This window comes from Coccinella septempunctata, chromosome 6 (genome assembly GCF_907165205.1).
Source record: "Coccinella septempunctata chromosome 6, icCocSept1.1, whole genome shotgun sequence".
Classification (NCBI taxonomy): domain Eukaryota; kingdom Metazoa; phylum Arthropoda; class Insecta; order Coleoptera; family Coccinellidae; genus Coccinella; species Coccinella septempunctata.
The window spans coordinates 27,857,986-27,876,834 of record NC_058194.1 but is presented as its reverse complement, the minus strand read 5'-3'; the positions used below and the strand labels follow the sequence as shown (position 1 = coordinate 27,876,834).

General features: G+C 38.8%; 1 protein-coding gene across 9 annotated transcripts in view; it reads left to right on the top strand.

Annotated features, from left to right (window-relative positions):
- LOC123314911 (CUGBP Elav-like family member 4) overlaps window positions 1-18,849 on the top strand; it is a 550,340-nt gene that overhangs the window by 439,637 nt on the left and 91,854 nt on the right. The window contains exon 1 of one of the 9 annotated variants that reach the window (XM_044900370.1): window positions 10,835-11,023. The exons of 7 other annotated variants lie outside the window; for them this stretch is intronic. Coding sequence is in view for 1 of the 2 variants with exons in the window: in XM_044900368.1 (XP_044756303.1) it covers window positions 13,163-13,216 (54 nt within the window). In the remaining variant the exon portion in view is untranslated. Of the gene's footprint in view, window positions 1-10,834; window positions 11,024-12,980; window positions 13,217-18,849 lie in introns of those variants that run through there. One more of the 9 variants, XM_044900368.1, reaches the window with a different exon arrangement.

Here is an 18,849-nt window from a genome sequence, read left to right as displayed (position 1 = left end):
CAACTGAACGTGTTTCGCCACTTTAATTCATTTCATTCATCACATAAATTCATTAAAGGCTACAGAAACCAACTCATTTGAGCTAGATCACTCCTTTAGGATCGGATGCCTTGGTCGAATGCGATGCAGGCAAAGCAAACTGAGGTCCTGAACCAGTCATTAAACTTTCCAACTCTCTGATGAAGGATAAAAACTTAAATGAATTGGAGTTTTTCGAGTACTTTCGAGGGATATTTGGCTGGAGGCTTGAATGATTGATAACAATACTCTCTGATTGACGGCTGAGCGTATACTTAAAGCACCTACTGAGTGAATCCTGTGCGACTAAGGGGATAGGGTGACTAGTTTTCTCGTGAACAAAGAGATTCTCATCGAGTATTTGCTGCTTGAAACTGGAAAGGATGGGTTTGGAGTTGCAATCTAGCTCAAAATGGAGATTGTCTATAACCGACCCCACAACCTACCTACTAGTCGCAGTGGCAGGGCTCGAAAATACCACATTACGAAACTTTCACCTCATTTTTGGTGAGAATTTTTATTAGCAGCATTAAAATCCCCTGAGACCAAATTGCTACTCTTCATCTCCTGGTAAAGACTAAGGGCCCTAAGGAATCCAGGTTCAGATTCAATAAGTACCCCATGATACCTTTCTGAGTGCTAAACTTTCCAGAGTCGTCACGTTCTCAAGATCGAGAAATCCAGAGTCTAGATGCTCTTTGTATAAAAGTGCAGCCAACCGCGTATATTGGTGGGATTAAGTTATTTGGCGAGTTCTTTTGACAGATAATAGAGATCATCTCCAAACAACATTGGCCATCCGCGAATCTATGGAACATTGATAGATCGACCACGAAACTCTTAGTAATAGTAAGGTCAACAAACAGCCTCCTAATTATTCGCAGGTTTTGAACAAAATGCCCACTATTTACGAGCAGCAACAAGTCCACTAGGTTGTTATGCCAAAGAAGATCCTAAAAAATACCATCATGAAGTCAGAAAAGTTCCCTTTGCTACAGTATTTGTTCGTTCATTTGTTGGCAGCGGATTTGTTTCAATTTTGTAGCATCAATGGCCCATCTGCGTTCTCGATGAACTCTTGATGCTCATAAGGTAGTTGGAATGTCCAAGTGCTGATGCCACTCTCGATAAAATTCAGAAGCTTCTACTGGTTTTCAATCAGGATCCGTCAATTGCAAGCGTTTTCTATCGGAGAAGAAGTTATTTTGCTCTGACGAGGTCAAAACAGACCAAATACATGGTCGGCATCTACTCTTCTTCGGTGGAACGTTCTCCTTTTCGTTGTCCTGAAGATAACATATTGGCTAGTTCGATTTAGATCGTAGCATACTCATATCAGCGGGTGGTATGCCTCTGAATTAGTTCTTATTGTTGTTTAATTGCGCTCAGTTAAAGCGTTATCATTCTTTCATTGTGGTTAAGGTTTCAGACGTTGAACAATCGATCACTCGTTATTCGAGTAAGTAGATATGTTATTCGTTCGAAAGAGCCTACAAGCAATAGTGGATAATCCAGTGGCAATTCAGGAAGAATATCCCCATTCCTTCTCCCGTCGTTCTCATCGTACCGAACCTCATATAACTCATTCAGATCGAACGTTTACTCTCCCCCAAATTGATGCCGTGACTGCCGCACGAAAACTAGGCCGAAATCCCGGAAAAATAAGAACCGTGTCGGCGAATTTCCCCTCCTCACGTCAACCCTTTCGGCCCAGCGAAAATAAAAGGAAAATCACGTCGTCGTCGCCTTCTTGATGCCCCGCGTCGACTAATTTTCCAGCGCCGTCGGCACTCGGGCCGACTACGATGATTTGTTGTAAGTCGACAATTTCTAGTTTTGCGCTGTGCGTTAAGCGGGCGTTGATAGCATTATTAGAGTCGTTATTTTTCATGTCCGTCCCCGAGACGCGGGTCCGTGATCCTGGGAGGCTGGTTGCCGCAGATAAGCCAATCCCGCACTCTTGAGGAAACTCACGATCTCCGGGTCACCGATTATGAATCACGGCCGACCGTGATCCGAGCTCGACACTGATGTTTCCTCCGTCCGCTTTGTTGCCTTTTCCCGGAATGGGAGTCATGGCGGGGGCGGGATGGGGTAGTGATTTTCATATCATTTTCGCGAAATTTATTACGAGGAAGCCGAAACTCGATCCTTCATGGGCGTCTTTCGGAGGGGAAGGCAACAATACACCGCTGTGAGGTTGATGGATGGGAGTCGGCTGGTGGAGTCGATAATTGGTCATTCGTGTAACAGTTAATTCGATTAATATCCCTCGGTTTTTTTTTTTTTAGTAGTCGTTGGATCGGTTATAAGCTGGCTCTTAATAGTATATGGGTGAGTGTTTGACTCGTACAAATATTCTTACAGTAGATTCTTGAAGTCAAAAGAAACACTTTTTTCCTATACCATTTTTTCCGAATCGGCTCGGTTTAAAAGATACAAGCTCTTGAAGAACAAAAAAAAAATATTTTTAGTTCCATCTCACAAACGGTTTCATCAAATGAAATGAATTTCGCATTATAGTTTTTCATTTATAAAATGAATCTTTTTCGAACACAAGATAATCACCCACATCTTCCAGTTTTCTCATTATGGCCATACCAGAAATTCAATGAATATTTGAACGTTTTGTAAAATAAACGTATTCTTCATATTTTCTCGTATAACGTGCCGTTTTCGAGTTACTCGATGTTCAAAAATCAAAAAGTATCTGTGAAATTTGAAAAATTGGGTACTTTGGCTGTTCAAAAGATCCAGAGATGTGTACTGTCACAGTTTTAGTTTTTTCCAGGGGTGGAACAGCTCATTATGAAAAATTAAAATGCCTTTATCTTTTTATCAGGGTCGAATCGGAAAAATGGCAAAGAAAAAAACTGTTTTTTTTTTAACCTTAATAATTTTCAATTCAAATATTTGTACGAGTCGTAGACTCACCCTGTATAAATATACATTGCTCAACAATTGATAGGGATGAAGATCACTGACCTTCAGTTACAAAGTGTTCATTTTGAGTATGTTGAATTAATATTCTTGTTTTTTTCAGAAGAAATTGAAAGAATGAAGAGTTTCATAGAAATGAATAGAGAAAAATCCCAGAAAAGCTAGTACTCCTCTCAAGCATTCTACTCAATCAATGAAACTTTGGGAAGAAGTGGTTCAGATATCCAGCGAAGCGTTACGAAGTTGCTCCAGATTGTTAAATGGATCGAAGATTATAGAGTTAGGAAAATTGGAAAAGATGCGACTAAAGCGATATGAACGCCATCTCGTGTTTCAAATGTGTTACGAATATCCTAAGACTAAAATATTAAGTTGAGGGCACGAACGTAGGAAATTTTATAAGATTCCAGATGGCCATTTTGATCAAAGGAGTTTTGATCCTTGTGCTGCTTTTTGTTTGTCTCTAATTAGCTGATTATTAAATTTGTTGTGTATTTTCTTGGTAAAACCTCAAAATGTCGTTCGGAAATTATTGCGTGGTGAAAAACTGTTTATCAAATAAAATGGATTTTCCAAAATCAAGTTTTTTACTTTACTAAGCAAAATTGAAATTCGACCATGTATATGGTTTGATATCAATTGACTCCAAACAATGTTCAGACGTAAACCAACATCCTGATCACAAAATAAAAGTACGGTTCTGTTTTGTGAGCACAAAACGCGTGTGGAAGGAGATGCCGAAGGAGATGGAGTCAGTTAAAATTCGTCAAGACAGAACGGTTGAACCGAACTCGAAGAAAATTTCAGTTTTCTTGCTAGATTTTCTCCGTGAGAACCAGAGAAAAATACTTCAAAGTAGTTTTCATTCAAACATATAGCTTTTTATATCAAAAAACACCTCACAGAACTTCAAATATAAAATTGTGCCCCCCAACATCACTTCTGAACCGCCACTGATTGCCATTCAAAAAAACTCCTAGAGCGTGCTGGACTCAAGCATTAGATAGATTTACTTTATTTGATCTCTGTTTACAATACCGAAATGTGATTAATTTGGGATGAAAATTGACCTGTCTAAGCATTTAAGCGTTACTTGTTACTAACTCTGTATATCTGATGAGTGGAAGAGGGCAAAATGAATGTTTTCTCATACAGAGACAAGACAAACTCCCATATTTCGTCCATTTTCAAAGCAAAGGAAACCATGAACAGAAAATAAATATCAGTATGGCAAAACAAAGGTCCAAGCTGATCTAAAGTTCAAAAACCTCTCAGTACAACGACGTCATTATACCAATCTCATAAGTTTGGGCTCACTGGGACAGTTGAACAGATACGAGTATATTGTTTTTGCATCCCAACAGCCCCCAGAAGTTGTCGAATGTGCCATAGTCGCAATTAAACTAATAAGCCATATGGTTGCTTTGTTACACATCCACAGTTTGAAGGCTAAAACGTCGCGTTCGACTGTCTGAACCCTTCGGATGAGGGGGAGAACGCCACAATTATTTCGACAATAATGAGTGTATCTACGAAGGACATGCGATCCCTGTGGACTAGGATCTGTCGATCCCGTAATAGTTTCAATCCCCACAGGGAGTATGCCAGTAGAAAATATAGTCATAGAAATGAAAATACACTGCGCAAAAAAATTAACGCACATTCTGAAAATCTCAATTTTAATGAAAGTTAACTCTACATTGACTTTATAACTTATTTTTTATGTTCTCTCGGGAGGGTTTTGAACGACACAAGACACATTAAATGGAAGAAAAATTTAGGATTTCACCGATTCTTATGTGAAAGAAGAGAAATGAACAATTTTCAAAATACTGAAATGCTGATAAGTGATTCAATACTTGGTATTTCCACCCCTTGCGTTAATTACAGCTCGGCAACGACGGTTCATACTCAAAATGAGTGATTTCAAAAATGTTCTGATCTAATCCTTCCCAGATTTCTCCGAGTTGGATTCCCAAGTCATTAAGAGTAGCTGGATGATTTTCTGAACTTCTCAGCCTTCTATTGAGGTTGTCCCAAACCTGCTCAATCGGATTGAGATCTGGACTTCTTGCTGGCCATTCCATTCGAGAGACTTCAACGATGCGCGCACGATGGGGACTGGCATTATCGTCCATAAAAATGAAATTTTCACCAATGTATGGGGCAAATGGCACTACATGCTCTTCAAGAATGTTCCTTATAAACTTATCAGCATTCTTAGCTCCATTATCAACGACCACTAGTTCTGTGCGAGCAGTCAAAGATATTCCACCCCATACCATAATCGATCCTCCCTCGAAACCAGTAGTATTCAGGAAATCGCACTGAGCATATCTTTCATGTGGACCTCTGTATACAAGGGAACGTCGATCACAATGGTAGAGGCAGAATCTAGACTAATCTGTGAAGAGAACTCTTTCCCATTCGGCCTCTTCTCAATGGATATGCTCTCTCGCAAAATCCAAACGCGCCCTTCGATGGGCTGGGGTAAGAGCTGGGCCTCTTGCTGCGACACGAGGCCTGAGTGCTAATTTGCACCTCATGAGTTTGCTCAAGCTGAATTTGAAGGAGGACGATCGGTTGCAAACCGTTGTCTCAACGAAGAAATTCTCAAGTAACGTTCTTGAATGGCAGTTGTTACCCGTGGTCTACCCTGTCCTGGTCTTCGGACATTCATACCTGTCTCCCTGAATCACTGCAACATTCTGGACACACTTGTATCGGAAACTCCAAACCTTTCTGCAATTCTTGTGTATGTCCACCCATCTTCTCGCAAAACTACCGCTTGGGCACATTCCTCTTGGGTCAAATTGCGTGTTTCGCGTTGTATAGCGATCGAGTATAGAAAATCGAACGAAAGAAAAACTAGCATTGATCGAGAACAACTGATTTTAGAATGGAGCCAATACATTCAAAATCTGATAAAATCATCTTTTTTTATTCCTGCTGGGAAAAAACATCTGTATTGAAGAAAACCGTTGAATGTGGATAACATATGCATGCATAATTCTGATAAAAATAATTATCATCATTGAGAACACCTTCAGTTGTAGAATAAATTTGAGATTTCCATAATATGCGTTAATTTTTTTGCGCAGTGTATTTCTCTAATGACTCTTCTTATAACCTTTGTACAAGAATATTCAAGGATATTCAATTATGTTGTCTCAGGTCAATATGCTTAGGGTATTGTAAATATTTTTTCAGATTGTTGAATTCCACGCAACCGTCTCTATGCCCTTGTATACTTCGAAAGCATCCCCATCACAATAACCACATACGGAGTCACGATCGAAACAAAGCCCTGCACTCCCAATTCCATAATTTATCCTTTCGATATGTCCGAGATAATACAACGAGTCATTTGGCCCGGTGACCAGTGTTCGGTCGGACACTTTCTGATGAATATTTCATCTGTACCTAGTCCCTCGTATGCATTTGCATACGTATTCAACGGAACGTTCAAAACCCCTTCATAGACGGTGTTATGCAAGGCGGCCTCTGTGCTCTCACCCCGCTAGAATCCGCGAATGATCCACTCATTCAAGAGTAAAGCAGTAGGTCACTAACCCCTAAACGCTCCCCCTCGGGCACCGGCACGTGGGACGGCATCCCTTTTTCGAAGGGGTAGCCGGAATATAAATCACGAAATGGCTAGAAATTCAAGCTGGGAACTCGAGCACAAGGACGTCCTGCCTTCACTTATATGCACCCACGAAGGTTGGGCAATTTTGTTTCAGTGCAGAACAGTTTGAAACAAATTGGAACATATTTGTTTAACCGGTATTGATGAATTGGCATGCAACACGAATGAAACAGTTCTTTTTATACACGTGTCTTAGGGTTAGGTAAGGGAACGATCATAATTTGAGCAAAATCTAATCGTATGAAAAGCAAGGATTGTTATTTACTTCTGGAAGAAGTCGATCTTTTAGAAAATGTACCACATTTTGATCTACCCCCAGAAAATTCCGAATAAGATGGGGTCAGATATAACTATTTGATACCTCTGATAAAGACTAAAAATGACCTCTTCCATAAGCAGTAACCCCTTATACCATAATTCCTACAGTATGCCTTTCTATAAAAACAGGACTGAGGATTGAGATCTCAACTTCTCACCCTTGCAATGTCAAGAGAATTTATATTCTGTTCGAGCCTCATTGAATGGGTCATTCAAACCAATGTTATAAGTAATTTAGGATACACAGAATTTTCTATCGATCGTTTCAATGGTACAAAACACGAGAGATAAGTTCCAAAAAACTATTTGAATAGAGGATTGATAATGGATTGGCATACTGAACCACCATACTGCACAAATATTGATCTGTTCTCCAGCTAAAATGATTCCGATAAGCCTGATAAGATAAATGGCCATCACGACCTGCAAAGTCATCGAGGATTATCGCCATGAATGTCTCAAAATCCAATGTAAGCACAGAGGGAGTATTACGAACAGAGAGACAGATCCAAATTCCTCCTTCTGTATGACACGTCCATGTCCTCCATCTTTCAGCGAATTTACGTCTTCTGTGATGTAGACGTCCTGCATTCTGTCTATCTTGGACCTTTAAAATTACGATGAAATTGTTTCGAGTGAACCTTCCTTGGAAGATCTCAACAGAGTCTTCTCTTTCGTCTTACTCCAAATTTCCACGTAACAGAAATGTTCTGGGCCAGAAAGTAGCGTTTGGAAAAGGTCTGGCTTCTTACGTTGTCGTTCTTGTCAATTACATTAATTTTTCTACGGTAGTCTCCTATCAGCTTTAAGTCGATGACATAGGAGCCCAGTGCTTTGATATAAACTTGACACCATATCGCATGCTTGACTCCTCAACTACGGTTTAACGATGTGCCAATATGCTGCTGTGATTGATCATATAGTTCATAAAAACAAGCCTCACAAGTAATACATTTACGAAAGTTCCGAGATATGCTCCACACCTTCATCACCTAAGTGTTTTTCCACGCAACACGAATCCCCTATCGAAAAATTCAATCTGACAACATTAACCTCTCACCTAAAACCGTAAAATTGGAACCTCCAAAACAACAGCTATTAGCCGACCAAACGCAGGAGTCTTGGGCGTGCGTGACCAATAAGCGGAATAGTTCATGTTAAAACTTATTAGATTAGCTATAAAACTGTATAACCTACAAGTAAGGCCACCATCCTTCGGATATCCTGGCTTTATATTCGACTGACACGAAAACGAAATGATAGCGGGTACGAGTGTACGAGAGTCCATTCATGAAGACTGACGCTTCTCCTCTGCCATGTGGGGTGCATTCTTCCGGCGTCTGAGACACCTGGCTGGCGAGTATTCGGAGTTTTACTATCGAATGTGGCTGGTTTTATCTTTATCAAGACCGTGAAATCGGCCTACGCCGCATACGAATCGTCGAAAAATGAAAAAAGTGACGCCTGAGGATATCGGAGTTGAAAGGGTGTATTACTCCACGGAAATGAAGGGGGGCGCTTTGTTTCAATCTATTTTCGATGTGTGGAGTTTCAGGGATGAATATCTGATGTTTTAGGAAACGCATGAATATAGAATTTAGATGCCGTTGACCACGCTGCGTTAGATTCGAATTGTTTGTGGGTTTTTTTGTTGTAGCAGGGGAAAAATTTTCAAAAAGACGAACTTTACCCCTCCTGAGGGTACAACGTAGGGTTGCTCCTCTCTACTTTACTCGTCAAAATAATTTTTTGCGTTGGCTAGCAATGTCAAAGCATTTCGGACCAAGAAAACTTTACTCTGAATTTCCTGAACAAAGTTAGAGTCATTCGGGGCAAGGGTGCGCACTTTTGCGTTTCAAGCCATACCCTGTTTCAAATGTTGAAGCTAGGAAAATTAAAACATATTCATAAGATAGAGAATTTTCTAATCTATAAGAAAACCTCAAAAAGCAAACAAACAAAAACGTTTTCTTTCTGCAAACAAGAATTTAAAAGAGAAAGTCGGAGTGCGTTCACATGCCCCGTATTGCGGGTAAGTGTGCGCACCCTCACGGGGTAAGTGAACGCAGTGCTTAGTGAACCACACAATCAAAACAAATTACAAAATAATGTCATCGAAATGTTACAATATTAGAGAAATGCTGTTTATTGTCAATACAGAAGCGCCTTTTTACAAGCAGCGCATTATTGTTCTTGCCACAATTCTTGGTGAACACAACACTTGATACATTCCCCTGTTGGTGGCTCTTCATATTCTTCTGAACAAATAGGACAATATTGATCGAGTCTCAACCAAGAAAATCAACAATGTCATAATTTATTCCTCACTGAACTAATGCCCATATAATGAATCTATGCGCACACTTACCCGCGCACACTTTCCCCAGTAAGCCAAAATTTGAATTGACGTTCTTATAGAGTTGAGCAGCTAAGAGAACCTAAAATTTTTTATTATATATTTAGATTAATATGCCCATGATCGAATAAAATATTGTTTAACACTGAGGGACTCGGAACTTGGACCTGGCAGAATGTGCAGAGATACTAAAAATTAACAAGAAAACTAGTGAATTTGATTGATTGCAAATAAAAAGTTAAAGAAACGTGGCACGGCGCACTCCTATGAAAAACTAATATGGCGATTCTGCGCCCTTGCTTCACCCAAATGAACCCCTCTTTCATACATTACACAGTCGAGATATACGCACTGCGCACACTTACCCACTGCGCTCAGTTACCCCGAATGACTCTATATATTTCCCAGTCTGTGAAAAAAATAATGAAGCTTGAAAATCTTACCATGAAGAATGTGAGTACCTCTGTGAATAAATCCCATAAAATTCCACCTCCATTCGCACATAATCGAGCAAGCTCAAAACTTAACGGTTCATTGAAGCGTCGAAACTCCATATCCGTGCTCCCGTAGAAATGGGAAACCAAAATAATGTCTCATTAATTTCTGATCCGCCCCCGCTCCGAAACCCTCATTTGTAGCGGGAGCATCAGCAACAGAATGTCTGAAAAATATCGACTAAACACCTTGAGCAGCCTACCCATCTCGAATAATAAAATCCTAATTATATTCCTAAACCAAATTACTTTAATAAAATTTAACGGTTATGCAAGCACGGCCGTAAAGTGAATTTAATGGATTCCAGAGTGGGGGCTTAATATTCTCTAAACATCGTACTGACATCAGTATTATCCGAATATATGCGTGCATGTACTAAAATACAGACATAAACCTTTTCCGAGACCATAAATTTCCAATACACCGACCGAGGGACCTGCCAGACTCTTCGCTTTTGGTCAGTGCCCTAATGTTCTGGATGATGACTTATCTAATAAATTTCAGATTGGAGTACGGATGATGGAAGTTTGGGAGGTAATAAATCAATCTCTTCCTGAAGTGTACATGTGCATGCTTCCGTTGGATATAAGCGAGAGCTTCTGTACAGCTTGGTTTAGACTGTTCAGAGGAATCGAAATGCTGCATGGAGCAGGGATTTTGAATCGATATTAAAATTGGTTGATGTTTGAGACAAAGTTTTCCAAATTTTCAATCCAATTCGATAATCGAATCTTCTTGGAGCCGATTGAAGAATGTTTAGTAAATTTATCCCATCACAACAGTTAGCATCGCTCACCGCACAGACACAGTAGAAAAAGTAGGACTCTCGTAATTGACAGACATATATTTCCCCTTTTCCTAGACTCAAAACGTGCATTCCCCACTCCTCGTTGACAACAACATCAACTCGTCTCGCAACCAACCCCAATTGAACTTTCACTTCCACCTGCACCTCGCCCACCTTGATGAAGCAGATCAAAGGATGACGCTCCATTTGATTTGACGGGCATACCTCATCCGCTTGAAGGTCGACCGATATAAACATGCGTTTAAAAATAATCCCCCGTTTTTTCAATCACGTTTAGAGGAGCAATCGACTCCAATCAGTATCAATCGGTACCTCCATCGATTTGTTCGTTCGTTTCGCTGTAGAGTCGGGCGATTTGCTAGCAGAATCGGTTTACGTGGGTGTCTGATATCATGGCACAACTACAACAGACTGGTTCATTTGAATTCCTTTAGTACATGTGAGTTTTTCTGTTTCTTCGAACAAGATGCGTTAGGTGGTTGTGCAAACAGAATTCAACGAGCATTTTGCTCTCTCATGATAACGCAGATAATCCTTTCAGCTTGGACAGCTTTCGACCAAAATTTAGTGATGAAATTTGTGGATGGAAACCCAATTTTAAGTATTTCTTCTGGATAATTATAAAGCACAAAGGCTAGGGTTATATATGTAATAAGTAATAACACATCAGCCTCTACGACTTTGCTGGTACATACATATGCATCCTCTGGTGAATAAAATCCATGACCATTTCATAAACGGCGCTGAATTTTATTGATGCAGTGTTAACTTTCATCCTTCAAAGTAGGGGGAGTCTGGGAGACTTGCTCACTGCTCAGGCTTGCCTGTCCATTTATTCACTTGCCCCGGTTATACCTAGTATTGAATGTTGAAAATTTGGAACCGAATCTATTGAGGTATTACGTCCATGACCGTTACATGCCCTTTGCAAGCAGTATAAGGACTAGGTTAACAGTCAATGCTCAAACTTACCACTGTCCTGACGTTTCTGAAAAAACTTCAAACGGGAGAGTGTTTTCCAGTTTGAAAGAAAAATGCCTCTACTTTTCTTCAATGTTCGAGTTATCGTCGACCGTTAGTCAATCAGTTGTAGGGGGAGTTCGGGAGACTTGCTCAGGTAAGAGATTTGAACTAATAGCTTGAGACATAATCGTAACAAGGCACAACTAGTGGCGGCTCCATTTAGGCTGCCATCAGAACAGTTCGGGAGTGAGAGGGTTGAACATGATTTTGTTGTTTGGATGTAAAAAATTGAATAATTTTTGTTTGTTACACTGCCTGAAAAGTTTAATAGCTGCATGGTGTTATTTAGTTTTATTGCTTTCATTGATTGATATTGTTTTACAAATGATGAGCGTTTTTAATACTAGTAAAAGTTTCAAGAAAACATCTGTTGATGAGATTAAAAAGGAGTGCGGGAGACTTCACATAATAAGTGAGCTAGATAATAGTTTGCATCAAAAAAAGAAAATTGAATAAAAGAAATAACTATAAAAAATATATAAAAGTCCAAAAAAGTAGAAAACATCACGAAAATAAGTGAGAGTGACTCTGAAATAGAAAATGTTTATTCCATACGCTGAAACGTCTGATGATAAAAACCTTGACATAGACAATCGATGGTCATTAGAAATTGTTTTCTTTCAATGTTTTTCCTGATAAACAAACTTATGGTCAAGTGTCTCTCGCCCCCTGTTCAACTCTCCCATGGGTTAAGGAGACATCAGCCAATTTTCGGTTCGTGAAAAAAGAATTGCTCAGCTCAAAATGTTCATCTCACCATCACTTTACTATTATCTATCGTTACCTATTTGGGCATGATATCTTCATGCAAAAAAAATTAGTTGCTACCATTTACAGATAAAACCTGAGTGGCTTCAGAGTGGAAAGGGGTTCAACTCTTCCGGACTCCCCATACTGTTGACATAAACATTTGCATTAATACTTTAGGTTAAAAAAAAACCATATCAGGTAGGGTTACTTGACAAATGCAACGTTTTTTCACGAATCTATTGGGCAACGAAACTGCGGGTTAACCTCGTTGTATAATGCTGGTTCAATGAATCGTTCACGGCTCTCCCTCTAGCATTACACAAACTATGTCGAATCTGATTTCGACCGTAACCAGGTATTCCACGGGTACTTTTCAAAAACGGTCAAGCGACCGCACATAGGCTCTAATCACGCGTGAACATAGCGCAGCACATGCACGCCCAAAATACCGTACAACTCATCGTAAACCCGCATCCCTTTCGGTTCAGGTGTTCGGGCTGCTATGTGCGAGGATCTTCAGGTCGCTAAACACTCCGTCTAAACTGCACATCTCATTGCACCTACCCGATCGATGCCTGAGCGTAATGGCCATAAGAAGTGCGTGCGATAGACGCGTGCCATTGGCTGCGTCGCTACAGCCCTCGTACACCGCTCACCTCGGCTTGTCAGATCGCTGGGTTCGCTCGAAGGGTGCGTACGTCAAGCGCGAGGGTTGTTGCGTTGTTGCCATCCACCGATTCCACACAAAGTGTCGGTCGCGTATATATACGTTGTTTTCGCGGGTTGTAAGTAAACGGCAGTCCATATGGTGCAGGTTCTTGAAGTGGTCAGGTCGAGCCCGTTCGACTTGCCCAATTTTGTAAGTATTCCCTCAGATTTGGAGTAGTTTAGTTCTCGTTTTACGACCGTTGTTTCACCCCCTTCCCCTCTTATCGACGACAGCCAGACGAGGGGAGATCTCTTCTGACTGACTGGGACGTTCGTTTTCACTTTTTCATGCTACGCTGATAGTGACGTGGAACGTTCGTTATTGAGTATTATAAAACATGTGTTGGGAGTACAGGAAGACCCATCTAGCCTGTTGCAAGTTTATAAAACTCAAGCTCTCAATGTGAAATTACGTTTTAAAGGAATGTTCTAATTTTAAACCATCAAAATACTAAAAAAAATTAAATGTAACATCGAAATCGAGATATATCACTTATAAAAAAAAAACAAGAAAGTTAATTTGGATTTAATTCATACTCAGATTGGAGTTGATGAATAGTTGCGGAAAAATTTAAGGGTTGATACCTTGTCAAAAATAGTGTTTTTTCCGAGGTTTTTTCAGCATCCTACTGAAATGAAAATAGCCACTGAAATCAACCTTGAATTTTTTCATAGAAAGCAAAAAACTGCCAGAAATAAAATGGAACAGACATAGTATGGAAGCGAGTTGAGAAATGAATTCGGTGGTTTTCCCTTATGATTGCAAGGGGTAGAAAAAAACACCACTGATATTAGTTTCGTAAGAAACTGTTTTCTTTTTTGAAAAATAAATTTTTATATTTTGATTCATTTCAAATTCACGTATATTGTAATTCATGGCAAAAAGTAAGAGGTTTCGAAAAAAAATATTCAGTGGTTGTATAGGCTGAAATTATCTTGGAACTTGGTCGAATTTCGACATCGCAGAGCTTAAAGTGATACATATTCTAGAAGAGCAACTCTTGTTTCAATAAATCTCGGAATTTCATCTATCTCAATGCAACCGTTTGGTACTGACGAATTGACCCCATTTTTTTTGAATTTCGACACGCGATTTTGTCAGAAAAATAATCTCAGACCTCGATTTGATACATATTCCAAAAGAGCCTTCTAAAAATAAATCTCGAAATTTTATCGAACTCGATGCAACCGTTAGTTTGGTCTTGTCAATTTTCCAATTGGGTCCATTATTTTCAGAATTTTTCGTAGGTCAAGTTTCGAGTAGCGTATATCTCAGAAAAATCATCGTAGATCTTAATGTGATACATATCTTAAAAGAGCAACTCTTCTAGTGATAAATCTCGAGATCTCATTTTCCTCGTTGCAACCGTTTGTTCTTGACGAAATTGTAACTGACCCCATCTTTTTCGGAATTTTCGTCAACTTTCGAATAGCGTATTTTCCAGTAAAATCATCGTAGAGCTTAATGTGATACATATCCTGAAAGAGTAACTGTTCTGATAATAAATTTCGATATTTCGTTTTCCTCAGTGCAACCGTTTTTTTATTCTATTCCAAAAAAACCGGACATATTTCAATTATGTAAAATTTTTTCCTTGTTAAAGCATTCCGCCTCCTGTCCAGGTTTGTGGATTATCATTATGTCATTTCGCAGAATCGGATTATTCGGACCCTGCAACCCTTCGAAAACGAAGGGAGACTGCTTGTACACTGGATGGCCGTGTGCGTTGTGCGTCAAAAAAGGAAACGCACAGGCGTCGTTCTGATGGACGTCTCTGTAATTTAGTACCCCTACGTGTCCCCGCCAACCACCCCCATGTCGTTTCGATTTTGGGCTGTTTCTTTTTTATGGGGGTTTAATTACTCACTTTCATTTCGAAAGTGGGCATGTTATTTTATGTGCCGGTCTGGTGGCGGAGCGCCGGTGCCAAAGTTTCGTTTTATTGAATAAGTAAACGACTAAAGTCATGTCGATCGGAAGTTCTGATAAGAATTTGAGTTCCTGGAATTATTCAACGAGCGGTGTTGCAGATGGAAAAAGTGTGATAGTAGATCAGGTTATTTCCTGAATGAATGTTTTTTGTGTCCAAATCAGTTTATTTACTTGCAAGATATTGCAGCTGTCCAAATTAATTTCTGGTGATTACAGGGCTTTAGGGGATAAAGACTTTCATTTCGTTACCTATAGGGTATAAAGGAATACAAGCGAAAAAAGCTCAAGGATGATGCCTGACCAAAAATAGTGTGAGACTTTCATATAAATTATTTTTGGGCGGCCCCTGATTTGATTCAGCAAATTTCACTCTTTTTCCTAAAAACCAGAAAACTGATTGAAATGAAATTTAGCAGAAATTCTATGAGAGCGAGAAGGCAATCAAAAAAGTTTTGATGAGGTTCATCTATTCGCCTACTAGGTAAATTTAGATCGAAGATAATTCCAGCCTATATACCAAGTTGTTGATAAATTTCTTTCACTGAAAAGTTGTTAGTTTCTCACAAACTTTAGGGGTAGCTTTTCTACCCCAAATGCAGTTTCACTCTTCACCCTGTTTAGTTGAGTGAGGTTATTATTACCAAGAAAATACAGAAAGAAGGCTCAATAGAAGGCTCTCTTCGGTATCTCCACACGCTACGTCACACAAGCTCGCATTGGCGTATCTATCATATAATCAGGCTGTGCAATTTAAGAAATAACAACGTTTTGGCACAAAAAATTAAGTTATTCTGAATTATCTTATTTTAAACTTCACCTATCACTATTGTCTATCGATACGCTACTGCTAGTGGACCCAGTTCTGTCAATTGAACTTATCTCTGCCACCTTCTACGTCATCACCCTTCCAATCGGCTCTGAACTGATTTACAACTTCTTTCTATACCTACACTTGATTATAACAAAGTGGTAGTCTTATTTTACCATAAGTGACATTGACTATTCAGCAATCAAAATGTTTGCTGAGCCTTTCGTCTCCGATTCTGACTCAGAATATTCACAAACAAGCAATAGAGAGAAACAAAGTTTAATAAAAATATAAAGTGATGAGTGAAACTAGAGCTACTAAAAATGATAATCTAAATCTGAACACTTAGCTGCGAAAGCGCAGTAAGAGGAAAAGCTGCAATTCAACAATGAAAGATAGGTAGTAGTAGTAGCAATACTGACAAAAAGAAATTTTGTTATATTTTCGAGATTAAGGTGGACAAAAGTTTATATCTAGAAGTAAAAATTGCAAATCTAGATTCCCATTGGAGTTTCAACATTATTCATTTTACATTTACATTTTTCTAGCAGAAAATATGTGCAATAAATAGGTATATTATGTTAAAACATGTTATCTTCATCACAAATAAAGACGTTTTAGTGTATTCATAGTTAGATATTTCAAGATTCATTGCTTCCTTGACAAGAAATCTTGGTACTAGCATAAAATTTCTTGATATTATCTTGAAATCAACAAGAACTTGGCAACCAATACTGTCAGCTTATGTGTCTGCACCAGAACTGTCAATAATTTGATACAAATTTGAAAAAAGATAAAAGAACTAAAAACTAGATATCTATCGTTTTAAGAGGGGTGAAATGTGAATTCCTTCAGAACCGTAACAGGCAGAATCCTGCGTTTTCTCATGCAAATCTTATTTCAACTCTACAGCAACATCATAGAATACAACACAATGAAAGGGCTAAATTAGATATGCTGACCCTAAATACATTAGGAATGGTATACCGGTATAATTCAAAGGTTGGAAGCATTGATGAGAGGGCGAACGTTGCGTATTCATCTTCACCTCTCTTCCCTCCCCAAACCCCCCGTCTGGCAGGCAACCTCGACCGAAAATCAAATCAGGTTCGTTCCACATCTGATGTCTCTACATTTCGCCCGACGTAATGTGCTTGGGGATATGCTCCAGATATTTCTCATCCTGGCGAGCAGGACTTGGGAAAAGGGACACACTATCCTTCTGTTCAAATACATGGAACGATTCTTATTATACAGATTCCGAATGGGGAAGTTGTATTAATTTTGGAGTTTGCAGCGTTGAAACCCCCACGTCTCAAATTATACCTGTGTTTCGTTTGTGTTTACGGTATTTCAGTTTCATTTCCCCTTTTGCTCCACCGTAATTACTGCAAGCTGAAGTATATTATGAAGCAACGCGATGCGTGGAGTCGAAAAATGTTTCATATCGAGAAAATATTACTATGTCTTTAGTAATAACTGCAAAAAAATCAATTATTATTATTATTACTGAGGTGCTATGTGATTCAGATTTGTTTTATAGTAGGTCTTTTTCATCTTATGAACTCACGAATTTTTCAAGTAGAAATTGGACACTTAAGATGGTTCTACACCATTTTAGTGGTCTGTTCAAAAGGGGGAAATGAATATCTTACTCAGAAACCACTAATTTAAATGGGGTTTCCATTATAATTCAATTCAATCAGTTCGTCATCTCGGAAAGTCAGAAATTTCTGTATTCGTCAAACGAAGAAAAAATAAACAAAAATTTAATTGAGGAACAGATTCATGTTAGTAACTTTCCGAGGTGAAATTATCTCATCTATGCAATCCCACGTGAAAAAATTTCTTGAAAAGTCTCGCCATTGGCTACAATTCGTATCCTGGTAAAATTGAAAAGGGACTGCCATCTTTTCGAAGAAAGTGGAAACTATTGTAATATTCGTAACTTATCGTTCAAGTGTTCTGGCAACACCTCACATTCTGGTAGTCTTTCCCCCTTTACGCCTTATATGGTCCAGTGGTTTGAAGTGTAAACTCCTCTTAATGAGAAGGAATATTTCAGATGAATTAGGATTTATTCTGCTTTATGAGTGCTACTTAGAATTGAGGGCTGCTCATTCCAAAATCTACAATACAATACCTACATATATCAGACGTATTCAATGTAGGTAAATTCAGTTTCATGTGAATCAGAAATACTTTATACAGGGTGAGTTTTTGATTCGTTTAAATATTCAACAGAAGATTCTTGAGGTCAAACACTTTTTTCCTTTATCATTTTTTCCGAATCGGCTCGGTTTAAGAGCTTCAGGCTGTTGACAAGCCATAAAAAACTGTATTTTCAGTTCTCACAACATCTCACAAACCGTTTTATCGAATGAAATGAATTTTGGAATGAAGTTTTTCATTTATCTGATGAATCTTTTCGGACCCAAATATCACCCATGCATTCCAGTGTTCTCATTATGACCATTATCTGCCATGAAAATACCAAAAATTCAAAGAACCCAACTCTTGAAACTAAATTGGATGCTATCTTGAATGAATATTTGAGTGTTTTGTAAAATAAAAGTATATCTAATAAAACTATATCTTTTTATCATCGCCGAACCAAAAAAAAATGGTGGGGGAAAAAGTGTTTCTTTTGAACTCAAGAATCTACTGTTAAAAAAAGACTCACCTGTATAACACTTAACCTATACAGAGAGTTGAAATTTCAATGGACCATTAAATTATAATTGAGGCTTCTGTTTTCCTTACTTTTCGATGTTACCACACTCGAAGACTTTCATTTTGTTAAATCACTTCAATCTCTCCAAGAAATTCTTCCTAATGTGGGAGAGAAATGGATGCTGGGTTCATGAGATGATGAAATGTAATATATGAAATATGAAGAGACTTTATGGTCCCATAGGGAGCCATGGTCGTATGGTTTTATGGTTTTGAAGCAAAATTTTGCCATGAATGCTTTCGAATGCAAACGATGAAAAGAAAACGAAATGTTACTGATGAGCGATGATGAAATATGAATGATATCCGA